Below are 17,774 nucleotides of genomic sequence, written 5' to 3' on the forward strand. Positions count from 1 at the left end.
TACATGCATTCCTGCATGTTCTCATATTTTGTAATTTGTTTAAAATCTTCTTTTTAATAAAAATAGAAGGTTACATGTTCGACGCTTGTGTTTTTATATTTTGGAAAAAAGCGGGTTAATCTACAAAACAAAACAAGTAGAAATATAATAATTACCCAATTTTGTACATTTCTTTGAACAAAGATTTTTTCCGACAAGCTTGCCACGGTTTATTTTCTTCAATATATTCGATCTCTTTCAGACCACATTTCTCATGCTCTAAGAAATATTTCTCAACCAATTTGTAACCACCGCCAAGGAACATGTTAAACGCAAACGGTTTCTATAATTGATACAAGTTCGTAACATTAGCTAAGTAAATTGAAAGTAAAATCGAATTAAAAGTTAAAGCTTCGATTGAGGTAATTAAAATATTTTAGGTATTTATAAAAGTAAAGTAAAAGTTTTCTCAAAAAAATACTCTTTTAAATAAATAAAATTATTGCTGTATAATTAACGATTCGCTTAATAAGTTTTGATTTAATCTCGTAGATCTGATTTTAATTGCAGAAGTTTAATTATTTATAAGAAAATAAATTGGTACCTTCACGATGTTTCGTATTTTTTTTTTACAATTACAAGATAATGTAATAAAATTGCTTATTTCCTCATTTATTTATAATGTTTTGTGTACTTCCTATTGTGTTTTTTCTTATTTTATATTATTACACTAACTAGTAATTAAAAACGTCGATTTACCTTTTGCAGTTTTTTCACTCCTTCTTCCAAACTCATAAAATTTGGCTTATATCCGCGAGGTGCGATTTTCTTTTCGTAAATGGCTTTCTTAATTGGATCAGTTGCCGTCTGAAATAAAAAAAAAAGATTCGAAATTCGAATAACGAAAAATTCTATGCAAATTTAATATTTAGGAAGCTATTTGTTATTGTTATGTATAATTAATGAATTAAATAAAGTTCAGATTATCATGAGCATAAAATATCATAATCCTGAAATTTATTTCGTCCTTTCGAACCTTTTCGTATTAGTTATAGTATCTAATAATATACAATTATACAAGTGTTATTCTTCTAATTTGAATAAAGGTTTTAACTTTGACAGTGATTTTATTTTATCACACGAATGTACATTTTAATTAAAATTTAATATAAATAATTTACTTTTAATTTGCTGTTGCAGTTTGATATATCTATGAGTAAAGTACAATATATTGCTATTTCAATTCCTACTTAGGAATTAAAATAATAATTTAGAATTTACATGTACAACAAAGGATATAAATCATTGCACAATGGCTTAAATAAACTTGTATGTAACGTCACCATGATTTTATAAATAGCATTTTATTGTATTGCAAAATAAAATCGTAACAATAAATTTATGTGTTGAAGTGATTAGTCATTGAATCTACATAATTTTTAAATAGGAAGATAAAAGTAGATGATCATCTATTTTCGTGTTCTCGCATTAATTGCACATTAAAATTACGATAATTATAAATGTAAATAAAAATATAATTTATTAATGCGGCTGAATAAAAAAGTGCCTTATTTTAAAAATGTATGAATATAAATATTGATTGAACAAATGAGCGGTTACAATTACATACTTAGTTATTTGTGTCGAAACGAAAGAAAAAATATTAAGAAACAAATTGTACCTAATGTTAAAGTAAAGAACAAAGAGTTTCTTACTAAAAAGTGATATCTATTATACGGAGCATCTTCAGCCCCCAACTCCAGTTTAGAGTTCAATAAATCAGATAATGTGTTTATCTGATTAGAGCTGGACTGTAGTAGTGCCACAATATTTGCGGAATACGATGTGTTTTTAAGAAGAGGAAAGCTAAGAACATCAGAAACATCACTATCCGCCCCAGAGTACCTGGGTAAAGTAAAAAACATATATATTATATTTACTGGTGGTAGGGCTTTGTGCAAGCTCGTCTGGGTAGGTACCACTCACTCATCAGATGTTCTACCGCAAAACAGCAATACTGTGATATTGTTGTGTTCCGGTTTGAAGGGTGAGTGAGCCAGTGTAATTACAGGCACAAGGGACATAAAATCTTAGTTCCCAAGGTTGGTGGCGCATTGGTTATGTAAGCGATGGTTGACATTTCTTACAATGCCAATGTCTAAGGGCGTTTAGTGACCACTTACCATCACGTGGCCCATATGCTCGTCCGCCTTCCTATTCTATAAAAAAAATACATTTTTGTTATAGATTTCATATGCTAACTACAATAATACCATATGTTTTTCGATTATTTTAATTATTTTTACCTTTAAGTTCGGTATAACTTCCTTGTTGAGTAATCGCGCCAATAACCATAAGAGCGATTTCACTTGAATTCGGCTTTAAAGCAGTTTTATCGAGCTGCAAGTCAAATGTTGCATAACTATAAAATACAATTTAAAAATTAAGAATCGCTAGTATTCGAATGTTTTTAATAACACAAATTACAATGTTCTAAGTAGTTTTGTTGTCATATTATTATTAGCTTGCAGCATTTAATATTTAAAAGAAACTAAAAACAAATATAATTATACGAGTTTTATAATAAAAATTAAAAGTATGGTAATTTTGCAAAAAGTGAAGAGCGACAAAAAATAAAGGAAAATATAAGTTAATAAAATAAAGTTCCGAATTGTCTACTTGGAGCTTTACTTTGGTTTCATTCTTTAAGGATGGGGATAAATAATTAAGTTACCGTTATGATTTATCGCCATATCTATATCGAAATATATGTATATTACGAAAACACATTTACGCAAATGCAGAAATTATTGTTTACAATTTGAATACAGTTGATTTTAATCTGTGGAATTAAATTTTATCTGTATTTATTTACTAGTTTTTATATAATTATTTTGTCGGAGGTGATGAAAATGAAGAATTGTAAGAATATTTTTATTAACTGTACACAGAGCAATTTGACTCGAACTGTGCTGTTTATTTATTAAAGCCACGAGGTCAATCGTGACATAATTCGTAATACCAAGAAATACTGTATGCGCACATCCTATACAAAAATCGAATAAAATAAACTTATATATCATTGTACATGACATGCTTATGTAATCAAAATAAATGAAATCTAATTTTATTTAGTTGTTATTTTAACGTTAAAGTTTTGATCGAGCGTTCCACAACGAATAAAATAATAAATTGAAACACACATAAGTACAGTATGTAATTATATATATTTTTTAATTTTTTAATTAAAAAAATGATAGCAATTGCTATCATTTTTTTTTGTAATATTCTACTACGTACATTTATTTTATTTATAATATACAAAATTAAAATAAAAAGAACAAAATACACAGTACAAATTAGAAGCAAAAACACGCCGTCTAAAAGATTGTCCTGTGGCATTGTACCCAAGACGCTGGATTATGTTATGTTTCTTAAAATGGAAATATATTACTAAATACAATTCAGTGTTCAATTTACTCATGATGTCATGAGTAAATTAATAGTTATGTATCTATCCATTTCTATGTATATAGTAATAAAACTATTGTCACATTGGGTTTAGTTACGTCACATAGCTTAGGATTCTTATCGTAAGGTATATGACGTAAAATACTCATAGACTTGCACGTTTAAATTAGTTTTTTTTTAATGATTATATGTTGCGACCGCAAATTAATATTTAAGCAATTTGTCAGTTAAGTGAACATTAATTCTTAATTACATTAACTTACCATATCAGATTCAGATTTAATACTTTCCCATTGTGCGTTGACGAATACAATAATTAACATCAATATGATAAGCCCGAAAATGCAAAACCAGACTTTAGGCTTAAATGGTAAAATGAAGAGGTTATTCTCATACGATAGACTTGGTTGTCGAAACACGAACTTTACTGTTGTACTCGTTGGATATGACAAATAATCCAATACTTTCAACCTTTTTTTCGTAATGAAAAGTACCGTACCTATACGAATAGACAATCATTAGGAAAATAATATAATATTCTACGATTTTGGATCATATAGAGATTGAGTTTTTTTTAGTTATTTCGCATTAGGTCGGACGGACATACAATGATATTCCACTGGTGGATATGCAACAGAGCTTTAAAATCGTGTGAGCGAACAACACGAGCTAATAGTCGAAACGCGGTATAATTATCGGTTCGACCTAATGGGTCTTATAAGTGAGAAAGATCACTAAATCCGGATGCTTAGATAAGCTGGATCCGTGTACTTAGGTCATGTTCTCTATAACGCCTCCATCATCGGCACCGCTACATATTTAAAAGTTTTATAAGTACCTGTAAGGTCAGCAACCCCACGAACGATATCTCCAATCATGCCATTGTATGATCCGTTGATAATATAACCCCAATTGTCCGTGAAAATAATATGATGTGTTGCGTTTAAGAAATAGTACAAAGGATCCAATTGGCGAAAACTAGCTTTAGTTATAAAATCTACATGTAAATCCCTGTAATGTAAAATTATAATTAACAAATAATTCAGCCAAATATATACTTAGCTTTGTTTTTGGGTGCTTAGTTAAACACTGATGTCTCTCTTTCTCTCATCATCGTTTTTTTGAATTGAAAGAAGAAGTCATATTGTTTAACTCAAAAACAATTATAAGTAAATCCTTTAATTTATTGTTCGTTTGTGTATGTAATGTTTTTAAAACTTTTAGGTTACTATTATGTATAATAAATACGTCAAAACTCTCTTATAAATGTCACAAACATAATATTTAAGAAATACAAAAAACGAAATTTAAAAACACAATCAATTATTTACTTTCATATCAATCACTGAAATATGATAATGCCAATGCATATTATTATAGAACTAGTTTCAGCCCATGGCTTTATCTGCTTGTGAGGAGGTTTAAGTTTTTGCTAGAGCATTGTATTCTCTATAGTCTATTCCAATCGAAGAAGGAGTAGGTGTAAACAAATCTTTGATTAATATATTCCATGCGATTTGCTATTATTTGATTTGCTTGCTTTATGCATCATACAAATCACCATTCATCTTTCATCCATTTTAATATTAAAAGTTCCGACAGCAATTTCGACAAAATTAAAAACACCGTTCTTGGCGAATACTGGTGGTAGGGCTTTGTGCAAGCTCGTCTGGGTAGGTACCACCCACTCATCAGATATTCTACCGCAAAACAGCAATACTTGATATTGTTGTGTTCCGGTTTGAAGGGTGAGTGAGCCAGTGTAATTACAGGCACAAGGGACATAAAATCTTAGTTCCCAAGGTTGGTGGCGCATTGGATATGTAAGCGATGGTTGACATTTCTTACAATGCTAATGTCTAAGAGCGTTGGTGACCACTTACCATCAGGTGGCCCATATGCTCGTCCGCCTTCCTATTCTATAAAAAAAAAAAAAATACAGTCTGTGGTACCATTCATTACCATAGACTTTTTAAGATCTCAACCAATGATATCTTTAATTCAATGTCAACGTTGTTTTTTTGTCTTTCCTCATTCTGTGATTAGAATATGCTATGCATATGTACTGTAGACAAGCCTTTTTTATGCTAGGTGGACAGCCATTTCGGCCACCTGGTGGTCAGTGGTCACCACCGGCCATAAACATTGGCACTGTAAGAAATATTTATCAGTCCTTACATCGCCATTACCCACCAACCTTGGGAACTAAGATGTTATGGCCACAGTGCCTACCGGCTTACTCACCGTTCAAATCGGAACAACAAAATTATTATTAAGTATTGCTGTTTGTGATAGAATACCTGATGAGTGAGTGATACCTACTCAGGCGTGATTGGACAAAGCCCAAGACAAGTATATTTGAAAAAAAAAAAAGAACTAAGGGGAAAACAACTTAAATATATAAATTATTAATATGTATATCGTTTACTTAAGGCTTAATAATTGCTTCTTCGTTTCATTACGGGTGATAACAAAAGACGCTGCAATGGGTATGCCTCCTAAATTTTTCCGTCGTATCGATATCTCAACAGACATATAATTTGTTTTATTCAAACCCTGTCTAGCTGACCAAGTACCAAAGCTTTCTAGTTTCCAATCGCTGCTGTTAGATAGTTGTTTGTAAGCTGCAAATAGATGAATTTAACATAAACATACATATTACATATACTTTTTAAATGTGACTTAAATGATCCACGACTGAGAACATTTCTTTGACATATGACACTTTTGGTAGATTAATCATTTCCTGAGCCTTGACTTTGCTCGCTTTTAATTGGTATTAAATACGACCGTTTTATACAATTTACATTAAGCGTGATGTTTATAGATTAGCCTGTGAACCTACTTCTTTACATGGATTCTTTTATGTGATTTATTTTGATTTCATTCTATACATGGATTATAGAAAATTCTAACGTATCTTACGTTAGAACGTAAAAATATTTATGTATGTTTTGAATTGGTCTTTTACTTTCTGAGACCGTAAATATTCATAAAATCAACACTTATATACCGTGTTTTTTCACTCTCGTGCATTAAGAATATATTTAATTCATATCTTATGGTTTTTTTGTATTTTACAAGTAAAAAGTTGCAGTAAAATCTCTTTGGTTGTACTGTTTGTATCTGACGGGTTTTGATAACATTACATTTTAAAAACAGAATATTAAAAAAATAAAAACGGTTTCACGCCATTATTCTATTGTTCGGAATCTAACAAAGAAATTTGATATATTTTGATGTTTTATTACAAAAGAAGAAAAATCCGATACAAGTCATGGAAAACAAATTGTGGCGACCTATTATTTCAATTTATTAGGTGTCACAAAAAATGTATAAAACTTACTTTATCAGACTTTAAAATCAGTGTATAATATTTAATGGACACACATCAGATTAGTAATATGTTTAGTGTAAAAAGGACATACAAATACTTACGTAAATATAATGTGAAACTATCGCCATTTCTCTCAGAAATAATAACATGTGAATCGATTAAAATATGATAATTGTTTAGATTATTTAACGTATCTTTTTTATTTTCGTCATATTTACCGATGACTAACCATCTGTATGGACTTCGAAATGCTTCTTTATCATTTGCCTGAATATAATAAATCATAAAATAGGTTACATGTTAAGTTCGCTACATAAATATCTTTAAGTTACTACATTAAGCCATATATATCGATTATTTTCTTCAGTAAGTTTAATCACGATATTATCCACAAGTACAGTTTTGATTTTTAAACACTAATTAACCACATGAAATATTGTTAAGCGCATTTTCAATGTAGTAGTAATGGACCCTTTTTACAGTTAGTTATATTGGTTTGTCTTACTGGAGTTATTTTGTCTAAACAAATACGTAACTCACCGCAGGAGACGATCGTGAAATATCAGAAAGTGATTATGACATTGGTAATATTATTTATAACATTTAATGGATATAAGCATTAAAATGACGCATAGTTAATCATTTCACGAGTGAATATGAAGTGAGTTTGTACAGAATATTACTGCTTCTTTATAGGGCCGTACTATGAAGGTATACTGACTAGAAACTTTACTTATGAAATTATTTATGTTTATTAAATAAACAAATTATTTTAACTCACTTGTTCCATAAAGTGACTACTATTTGGGCAATTTAAATCGGTAAATATTATTAAATTTTGTATTGCGTTAATCCTTATGTTGCCAAAATTATCTGCAAATTGTATTGGTTTTTTGGACCCCACATAGTTCAATTCATTGATAAGCTTCATCTTCTTTGCTTTAAAAAAAATACAGCTATTTAACAAATGATTTTCCTTTTTATTCACAGTTGTAGTTATTTTAAAAATTTTGAATTATATATATTAAACATAAGAAAAGCTTTTGGTTTTTCAAAATATATTGCACATATGAAGAAAAAAAAATCGAAAAACGTTGAAAGAAAAAAAAATTTGTTCATTTTAAGTCTAAATAAAAAATCTATGTCAGAATTGTTCATTGGAATGACCTCTTGCTATTAGCGTATTTTTTATCTTATAAATGCTATATATCAAATATATTAAGAAATTTTTGCGTCTGCGGTGTGCAGTTCAGTTTTTAGTAGTGTCAATACTCAGGTAGCCTGATATCTTAAAAAAAAGAACATTAATTCGAGTATAATGATTTAGAATCTCACTTGGTTTCCAACAAACATTTGCAACAACGCTTGGAGGTCTGTTATATGAATTAATAACACTAGATACCATTTTAATTTCATTGTTCACGAAAGCCTGCACATTTAAGCAAGCTAATGAAATTAGTAGAAAAGCGTATTGAATCATCATCTTTATGTATCAGACTATCTTAAAACTACCCTTTCATAAGCCTTTTATAACAGTAAATGTTACGCAAAACGTCTATTTTCATTTCAATCCGTATGAACTTTAATTATTTATTAGCTTAGAGACTTAGCAGGTATTAAGTGTAATCAACTCAGTTGCTAATCATATAGGCGGTACTCGTTCATATATAATTATTGCTAATTGTTTCGTTAATAAACAATGGTTAGGCAAGACAATTTGGTTTCAAGTTAAATGAATTTAAAGTCACAACAATAATAGTTAGCTTTTCATGCGTGACGCTGTAGATAATTACGATAGTAGAGTGTACTATACTAAAAATAGGTTTGTAATAAAAAAACAATTAGTTTTTGTACTTATTTATTTATACAGCGTGTTTTACTACTTTATACGAAGTGAATATTATTTGATTTGCAACAATTATATTTAATAATTAGAGTTTATTTAAGTCATATTAAAAAAATTACAACACAAAAGACATTAACCAAAATTCAAAGTTATATATGTTGTATATAAGCCGATTTGGACGAGTCTTTTTGTTTCAGTGTTTCAGTGTTACACAATGTAAGTTTCTATTATTAAAACATCCGAAATACATGTTTTTATACTTATTGTAACAAATCTACAAACAGACGGTCCACGTGTACACTTTATATTTTAAAAATCCCCATTTAGCGTTTAGGAAAAATATCAGAGGGAAGCATCGAGATGTACGCACATTGAACGTATGAATGATATGTTATCCTGACGCGAATGATCCGGCGATAAAACCGTGTCGTGACGTCATATACTTCGAAACATTTCCCATTGCACGTACGGTAAAACACACCGTGACTGAGTGATATTTTTTCTTCGCAGGATGGTTAGATGATATAAAGAGGAAAAAAATAATTTCGTATTTAATACATAAATTAATTGAAAACGAACACCGTATTCCATAATCATTTATTTGTATAAATATTATAAGAAAATATTTATATATCCATTTTGTCAGATTTATTAAACGATTTTATTTAAACGATAAAATCATACAATTTATATTTTCACTCCAACAGAACAGCTCAATTGTACATTAGTGTCACCTGAATTGCATAAAATAGTGGTAGAACTTTGTGCCAGATCGTCCGGGTAACTACCACCTATTAATCAGATATTCTACCGCAAAACAGCAGTACTTGGTATTGTTGTGTTCCGGTTTGATGAGTGAGTGAGCTACTGTAATTACAGGCACAAGGGACATAACATCTTAGTTCCCAAGATTGGTGGCGCATTGGTGATGTAAGCGATGGTTAACATTGATGACCACTTACCATCAGATGGCCCATATGCTTGCCCGCCTTCCTATTCTATATAAAAAAATACACTTGCAAAAGTTTCAACTAATTTAAAATCTGCTCCTTCCTTCATACATTTTATCATCACAATTCACTTTAGTTCGTTATTTATACACAAATGAAGTTATAAAGCGTGTTAAAATATTATTAATTTTATTATGCCATCGACTTAACAAACGACATTAAAAAGCGATCGGTGTAAAGCGTGTGAGTGGCACTAACTTTTAAAAATGTTTATATTATTTATTTACAAATAATTACTAACGTACTAACTACTCTTATGCGAGGAGGTTACACAGTTTTTAAGGCGTTGATACTTATCATAGTAATTATTCGGTGCCTACTATGATGTATAATTTCTATTATAGTAACAGCAACAGCAAGGAGAACTCCATACGTCAGTAACAATAAAGCCGGATAACAATCGACCATACTGACGGATACGAAATTGGCCTGTCTTCCGACGCACTTAGGGTGCTTTTCGTATAATAGATGATTTTCTCTCTGCTGCAGGCCATGTTCTTGAAGACGTTTTGTTCTTGAAAATAAATAGGGAAATATAATATCTGTTAACATTACGTCATGCTTCTTTATAAAGGTAATAAATTCTTAGCAGTATAAAAACATCACTGACGCACAATATAAATAGTTTTTCCTAATAACGTACCCAATTTTGAACATTTCTATGAATTGTGTGTCTTTTCTAACCGCAAGCCATGGGTCGATTACACGTAAATATTGAATTTCTTTAAGACCACATTTTTCTCCCTCCTCGAAGTATTTTCCGACAAATTTGTACCCGACACCTGTTTCCATGTGAAAAGCGAACAGCCCCTGATACGAAAAAACTCTATTAAAATAAAACACAAACTTATCAGTTAATTGTAATTCAATGAACGTAGTTACTTAGCAATTGCTTAAGGAAATATGTATAAGGATGTTTAGCGAAGATGTATTCATTCGGAAATTGGATTTTTGGAAATATTTCCTCGACATTATTTACATAAGACGGAAGTAGAAAAGGTATCATTTAACGTTAACAAGGTACTCGTATTAACAAAAGAGTAAAGAACGATTTCCATTGGAATTGCATTTTCCTGCATTCCGTCATGATTTTAGTATTAGTATTGTTTCTACAGATTATTGAATTGACTTGAAGATGTAATGCAAACCTTTTTCATTTCTTTTACTCCTTTTTCCATAGTTATAAAATGGGGTTTCGTTCCTGGAGGAGCGACTTTAGTTTCATAGATAGCCTTACGTATGGGTTCGGTCTCCATCTGAAGTTCAGTTGTAAAAAAATACTTACCTAATAGTTAATTAACATTTTGGACGTAATGTTAATAATCAAATATTTTAAAAATAAGTCTATTTTAAAGAAGAACTAAAATTAAAAAATAAATACCCACAGGCCTCCTTAAAAACAGTGAAAATATTAGAGGCTTTCAAATTCAATTGGATCACAAATAATATATCAAATCTTTGATATATTAAAGGTATAGTAAAGTGAATTTAAAATAAAAAAAAGTTTTGTTAGTTAGTTACCGTAAAGTAATGTCTATTGAAAACAGTATCATGAACTCCAAACTTAACCCTCGAATGCAGTAAGTCTTCTAAAGTTCTGATTTGTGAAGAGCTGGACTGTAGTAAGGCGACGATATTTGCAGAGTATGAAGTGTACAGAAATGTTAGCGTCACGAAGAGTAATAGCAACACCATACGACCGAGAGCTCCTATTTGTAAATAATAGGATTATTTTATTACTAATTATTAAATATATTATATTAGTATATAATAAGTAACGAATTTGGATTTCATAATAGCTTACCGACATTACATGACATGACTTTAGAAAGAAGAAGATACAGTATTGGTCATTGAATAACTCGCTAGATAACGCTTATAAATAAAGCCATATAAGTTATATTTAGAGATACATTAACCAGATGGATACGGAATTCTGATACGTGGGATATATTATGGTGCATAAGTGTGTTCCCTAACACAAGTGTACTCTCAATTCTCTTACACTTATAATGACGAGACAATGAGACGGCGAATTCAACTCGACCGGAAATAGCGCAAGATCGAGAGAGAGAGAGAGAAAGAATTTGTTAACAGAAAACTCAATATTTATTTTTTGACCAGACCCTGGATTTGATCACAGGATCTTCGTATACATTAACATACACGCATATTTAATAGTTGGAATAACATGGATACTTACCAACATACAGATAATAATGGCTACTGAATATCTCCTTATGATATTAACGTTTAGTTACAAAAAGCTTTTCATTTATTGAATTTGCATTTGTCGTAAAATATTTATGATTTTTTGTAACATAAACACTTATAAGGCTTTGCTTACGAAATATTGGTCTATCTAATGCAAAATTATCATTAAAGTCAGACAGGTAGTTCTTGATATAACAATAACACTAACTCTTTTCTTTTTATTTCTATTCTTGTATTACTACATTTACCTTTTAATTCAACTGTGCTTCCTTGTTGACACGCAGCGCCAAATATGAAGAGAGCTACATCAATTACATTCGGTCTCAAAACTCCACTTTGTATCTTCTATTTGCGAAAATAAAAATAAAAATTCAATATACAATTATTCATTTACAAACGTCTTTTAAAGGAGCTGTAAATACTTTACCGTTTTAGTAGATTTTTTCTTTTTCCATTCCCAAATAGTAACTAAGCATATAACCAAATATAGTAGACAAATTAAGGCAATAGAGCCATACCATAATGAAGAATTGAAAGATAAAACGAATAAATTATTTTCGTATGAAAGTTTGGGTTGCTGAAAAACGAATTTGGAGCGAGTTGGTGTTGGACTGGAGATGTACTCGACGATCGATAGACGTTCCGAAGTAAGAAACATTGGCGATCCTGAAATTTTCGAGGAATGTGGAATACGATGGGATTACCATAAATAATACGTAGCGTTCGATTATTCGTTTTTAAGGTCTATCTATGTATTAGATTGTTTACGTATTTATTGTATTCACGTTAAAGAAATTATGTCATATTTATAAATGGTTATGTGCTCATGACGTTTATTTTGAGAAACTAATCGCTTTTACCTCCTATATCCACTTCCTCTCTCTTCAAATACCCTGTCATACCATTCCATGTGTTGTTATGATTATAGCCCCATGTGTCAGTAAAGATGTATTTCCTGCTTGCGTTGAGGAAATCCACGAGTTGGTTTGTCGTCGGAAAATTTACTTTTGTAATAGTGTCTATATGGTCGTTCCTTAAAAAATAAATGAATGACTATAAAATATGCTTATATATAATTGAATTTAATGGAATATATTGATATTTTCTAAGAAGTGACACCAATTAGAGAAGGCTTATGTCCAGCAGTGGGCCTTTGAATAGATAGATGGAAAAACTAAATATTTACTTCTTACACTTCATCTGTCAAATGATTAATGCTATCGTTATCAGTCAGCACGTAACAAATTTTTAATTCGTAGCCATATAAATTCATTCTCTTCAACGCTGTTACTTCAGTTGGATTAACGAACTTTTGGAATCCAATGCTGCTGTTCCAGTAGTTGTAAAATTCAGTTATCCATCCAGATTCCGGACCAATTTTGTAAACTAAAATTAAAGTAATATTTTAATTTTTAACTTTAATTATTATGAATTAAAATTGAAAATTTTCAACTAATTTCGCCCATATTGTAACCTCTACAATATGGGCGAATTGATAGCTTATCAATTTTTTTATTCATATCTCATAAACGACTCGTGAACGATAATAATATAAACAACGCCATCTGTATTACATAAGCATGATGAAAATGTTAGGGCAAACAACATCGTATAATTTTTCATACAATTATTTGAAATCATTTAAAATGGTCGATTTAAAAAAAAAACAAATTATCATTATCACAATAATGATGTCTTCCACTTGGCCAATTTTAACCCGGTTGCCATTCTCAACACAGACTAGCCAACTGAAAAGAGATCAAGTGCAGCTGTGCCAACTGCTTTAAGTGCTTATCTCTGTGTTACTCTCAACGAGACCATATTGAAACCGGGACCTTTGGATTGGTATAAGTATAAGTACATGGCCACGATATTTGAAGGGAATAGAGAACAAAGACATTCATAAGAAATTAACCTACTTTTGTAATGAATTATTCTTTAATTAGTAATATTAATTAAATAATATTTAAGTCTATCTATGTGGTGACGACTGTGATCCTATTGACAGCATTCGTCGGGGTTAATTAATATCGTAGTATCCATAAACGTGATTATAAAGTAACATTACATAATAATTAAAATATTTTACTTAGATTAATAGGATAATATCGAAATTCAATGTTTGAGCAGATATTAAGAACAATATTATTTATACATAATATTTTAAATTACAATAGTTCTTGGAATTATAGTGAAAAACTTTTTAAATAATATAAAGCCCTGTTATATTGCCTCCAGAATTGAAAGGAGGTTCAGTTGTGGAATCAATATAACAATATAATAGTTAACTTTTCGCCCAAAGAATCGGAATTTTGATTCAACAGGAAAATTTGTTCAATATAAATGATTCTTAATTATATAAAGTTTTACACACATGCATGACTAAATTTAATTGAATAAAATATACTTACTGCGATATATTACATAATAATTATTTTCAATTTCCCGAATAAGGAAAACCTCAGCGTCGACGAGAATGTTTAAATGTGTAATACTTTCTTGTATCATACTTTGATTGTCCGTATCATTTCGAAATTTATCGATAAGTATCCAACGAAAAGGCGATCGGAACATTTTTGCTTCCTCGTACTATGAATAAGAATATTTAAGAACGAATAATTATTATGAAGTATATATTGTTTCAAAAATATAAATGTAATTGCTACCTTTTTCAACGAATTCACAACATCAGCACAGTTTAAATCGGCCAAGAATAAAATATGTTGCTTATGTGCAAATTTAAGATTAATATTACCAGGTTTTACAAATTGAATCATGTATCCGTTGTCACCATATTTTCCATATAGGTGTATTTTTGCATCTGCCAAATAAAAAAATAATATTGGTGTTGACAATTTCTCCCTGATTAGATTTCACAGATAGTATAGTGAACAAGATATGTGTGCGTAAACTAAAGCACAATTGATTCTCTCACGCTCACTCTCATTGTCCGAAAAAAACGGTAATGCAAAGCATGTAATAAATTTTAATACTAAATTAAAATATATATATATTAAAGCGGGCTCTTACAAGCTCCTTTGAATCGACATTTTACAAGATTATTTTAAATGATAACTATGAAAATGCCTAGAATTGTATACTACTTTTATTTACGCTGTATCCATGTTTTGTATTTTTCTCTTTATGGCGTACAATAAAGTATAAAAAATTAGTAAAGTAAAGTAAAATACAATTGCTGTTTTAATTTGAAGTTTTCTTACATAATGGCCAGCATGTTAGAGAAAGGATTGACGATGGTTTTTCTAAAGTTTCGATGATATCCACCAGTAAGTTTACATTTACAGTTGCTTTTAAACAAAATATACATCGCAAAAACAAGATGAAATTAACAAATATGACTTTTTTCATAGCGATGAAACGAGCCCGAGGCAAATGGAAAAATGAAATGTGAAATGTGTAGGTAAAGTTCCTACCTTTCATATCATTTTTTATTCTTGAAAATGAGTTTGCACAATAAATTGGCCAATTTTTGTAACTTGTTCTTTCTTTTATAAAATTCAATGTCAGTTAATAAATAACGTGGCCACTAAGCAACGAATTTTGAATAAATAATCTATTGATCGATCGCATCAATATATATATTTATATATATTGATGCGATATATAATATATATATAATATATATATTTATTTGCATTATACAATTACAGGTATCTGATGTCAATTAAAAAACAAATAGACGCAGTCATCGCGATTACGAGCAATTACTATTACAATTAATATAATACGTTAAATATATTAATTGTGACTTCTTTTTTGATTTCAAAATAAAAAAAAAATACTATTTAAAAATGTTAATTTTTATTAATTACTTAATACTTTCAGAAAATTAAATAAGTACTAAATAAAGTTCAAACTCTTAACACTTAATATGTTAAAAGAAACATTTTTTTTTGTTTATTTGATTTTAATTACTGGAAGGCAGATAGTCTAAAATAATTGCAAAATATATAATTTCTAGACTTCATAATTTAAAAAAAACAATTATTGTTAACCCTTTATCATCATTTTCCATACAGATTTAGAAAGAAAGATAACCAACAAATTACACTTACTTAACTAAAATATTCTTTTAAGATTGCTTAATGGTATTTTCCGATTATAAGCAAACAAAGAAATTAGTAAATAGTTTTTAGTCATTAACTTTTAAAATATTAATATCATAAATGTGTTTACACAAAGGTAACGGTAGTAGTAGTTTTCCGTAACTCCATTGTTTACATCAATTGTCGAATATATAATAACATGGCCCGTTCCTTTATCAGTAAGTATATGATTATATTATTATATTATATAACGTCCCTGATATAGTCCAGTCCGGTTTGTGAGTTTGTTAGTGAAATACTTCTACTTAATAAATTTGTTTACTAACAAAACTCTGTGATAAATATTTTTCGTTTATATTTGTGTGTGAGTGATAATAAAATTTCTATATCAAATTGTAAGTGGCTATGAATTGTATTGAAAGATTAATATTAGCGCTTAAGTATGAAAGAACGTTTAAAATAAATACACCATCAACGTCAGAGCGGACACCACTGCTCGGAAATGTTTCGAAAACACAATCATGTAAGTAAAGTTCATAATTATTAAATTGTTAACGGTTGACATTAGTTTATTGCCGTGACAGTTTAATCAATTTACAATATATGAACAAAGGTATTGATTTTTTTTTTAAGTTGATAAAGTATTTTATTTGCAATCATTAACATTATAAAATAAAAAAAGAAACATCTCACCACAATACATTTTTTGCAATACATTTTTGTGATAGATATTAAATTATCGTCATTTTCTTTTCATTCAGAATTGACAACCCTGTAAACCAAAACATTTTTACCTATAATTCGATTTTTCATTGAAATAGGAATACTTTTTTATTAATTAACCACGTACGTACAGACCCAATATAGATATGGACAATAGACATTAAAGGTTTTAAATTACGTACTCAACTAACCTTAAAAATAATACCTCAAGTTTATCGCGTTAGGTATGTTAATTTTATGTATAATAAGATAATAATAAAAATCAAATCTTTAGTAGCTCAAGTTTCTAAGACTCTGTTAAAACAAGAATTTAAACAAGAAGATTAGTTTGAATATTTATTTAGTTACAATTATAATAATTTCAATGTATATAATGTTCCACGGTTCAAAAGTCAGACGTATGAAATGTGATACAATTGTATGTTTTATAATAACACAGAAAATTAATAATACAGGACACAATCTAATAATAATAATAACATTTAAGCGATTGACAATAAAATATATTCCAATATTCATAATATTGTCATGATTACATACAATTATTAGATAAATTATATTCGGTCATAATTTTTGATAATAAGTTGCTTGACCCGCTGTCGCCATCGCTTTGGTGCAGGACAAATGGAGGATGTGACATATAAAGCAAGCAGCCTACTATATATGTATATTTATAGGTATATATTATAGGTATGTCAAGTTCTTTTAAGTAAAAATTAAAATCTATTTATTATTAAAAATTGCACGTGTCATGCCTTATTAAATCCAAAAAAAAATCGGCGAAATAAATTTAGCAACTTTATGTAAACACGAAAAAACGCCTCACATTGATTGTCGCGGTCGTCTGGAAAAATAAAAAATTCTATATATTTACAAAATAATACTTATTGAACCCAGGACTTCAGGATCTGCTTTATAGCCTTAGACCTAGATCAGATAACTAGACCAACTAGGCAGTAATAAAATGGATAATATAATAAGAATAATAAATATATTAAATGCTTGCGTGAATAAATTAAATCACAATTTATGTATTTCTTTATTTGTAACTTCATAAATATTACGTGCTTCTTCTCTTATAATTTTTTATAATACATTATGTAATATGAACTTAGTTAAATTAAAAA

The 17,774-nt window shown here is 29.3% G+C and overlaps 2 protein-coding genes across 2 annotated transcripts in view; one reads left to right on the top strand and one right to left on the bottom strand.

Moving 5' to 3' along the window:
• Nucleotides 1-7,567: 7,567 nt before the first annotated feature.
• Nucleotides 7,568-14,582, bottom strand: LOC126770797 (ionotropic receptor 75a-like). Its single transcript, XM_050490361.1, has 11 exons — nt 14,524-14,582; nt 14,269-14,446; nt 13,051-13,243; nt 12,718-12,890; nt 12,285-12,523; nt 12,106-12,202; nt 11,165-11,352; nt 10,792-10,923; nt 10,287-10,453; nt 10,058-10,157; nt 7,568-7,726 (listed from the first exon to the last, which is right to left on the bottom strand). Exons 2-11 carry the CDS (start codon nt 14,429-14,431, stop codon nt 7,715-7,717), a joined length of 1,464 nt encoding a protein of 487 aa, XP_050346318.1. The 5' UTR covers nt 14,432-14,446; nt 14,524-14,582; the 3' UTR covers nt 7,568-7,714.
• A 1,732-nt stretch (nt 14,583-16,314) lies between these two features.
• Nucleotides 16,315-17,774, top strand: part of LOC126770790 (putative inorganic phosphate cotransporter) — a 35,734-nt gene continuing 34,274 nt past the window's right edge. The window contains exon 1 of the mRNA XM_050490351.1: nt 16,315-16,447. Within this exon, the coding sequence (XP_050346308.1) occupies nt 16,330-16,447 (118 nt within the window). The 5' untranslated portion in view covers nt 16,315-16,329. The remainder of the gene's footprint in view (nt 16,448-17,774) is intronic.

Source organism: Nymphalis io, chromosome 9, assembly GCF_905147045.1.
Source record: "Nymphalis io chromosome 9, ilAglIoxx1.1, whole genome shotgun sequence".
NCBI lineage: Eukaryota > Metazoa > Arthropoda > Insecta > Lepidoptera > Nymphalidae > Nymphalis > Nymphalis io.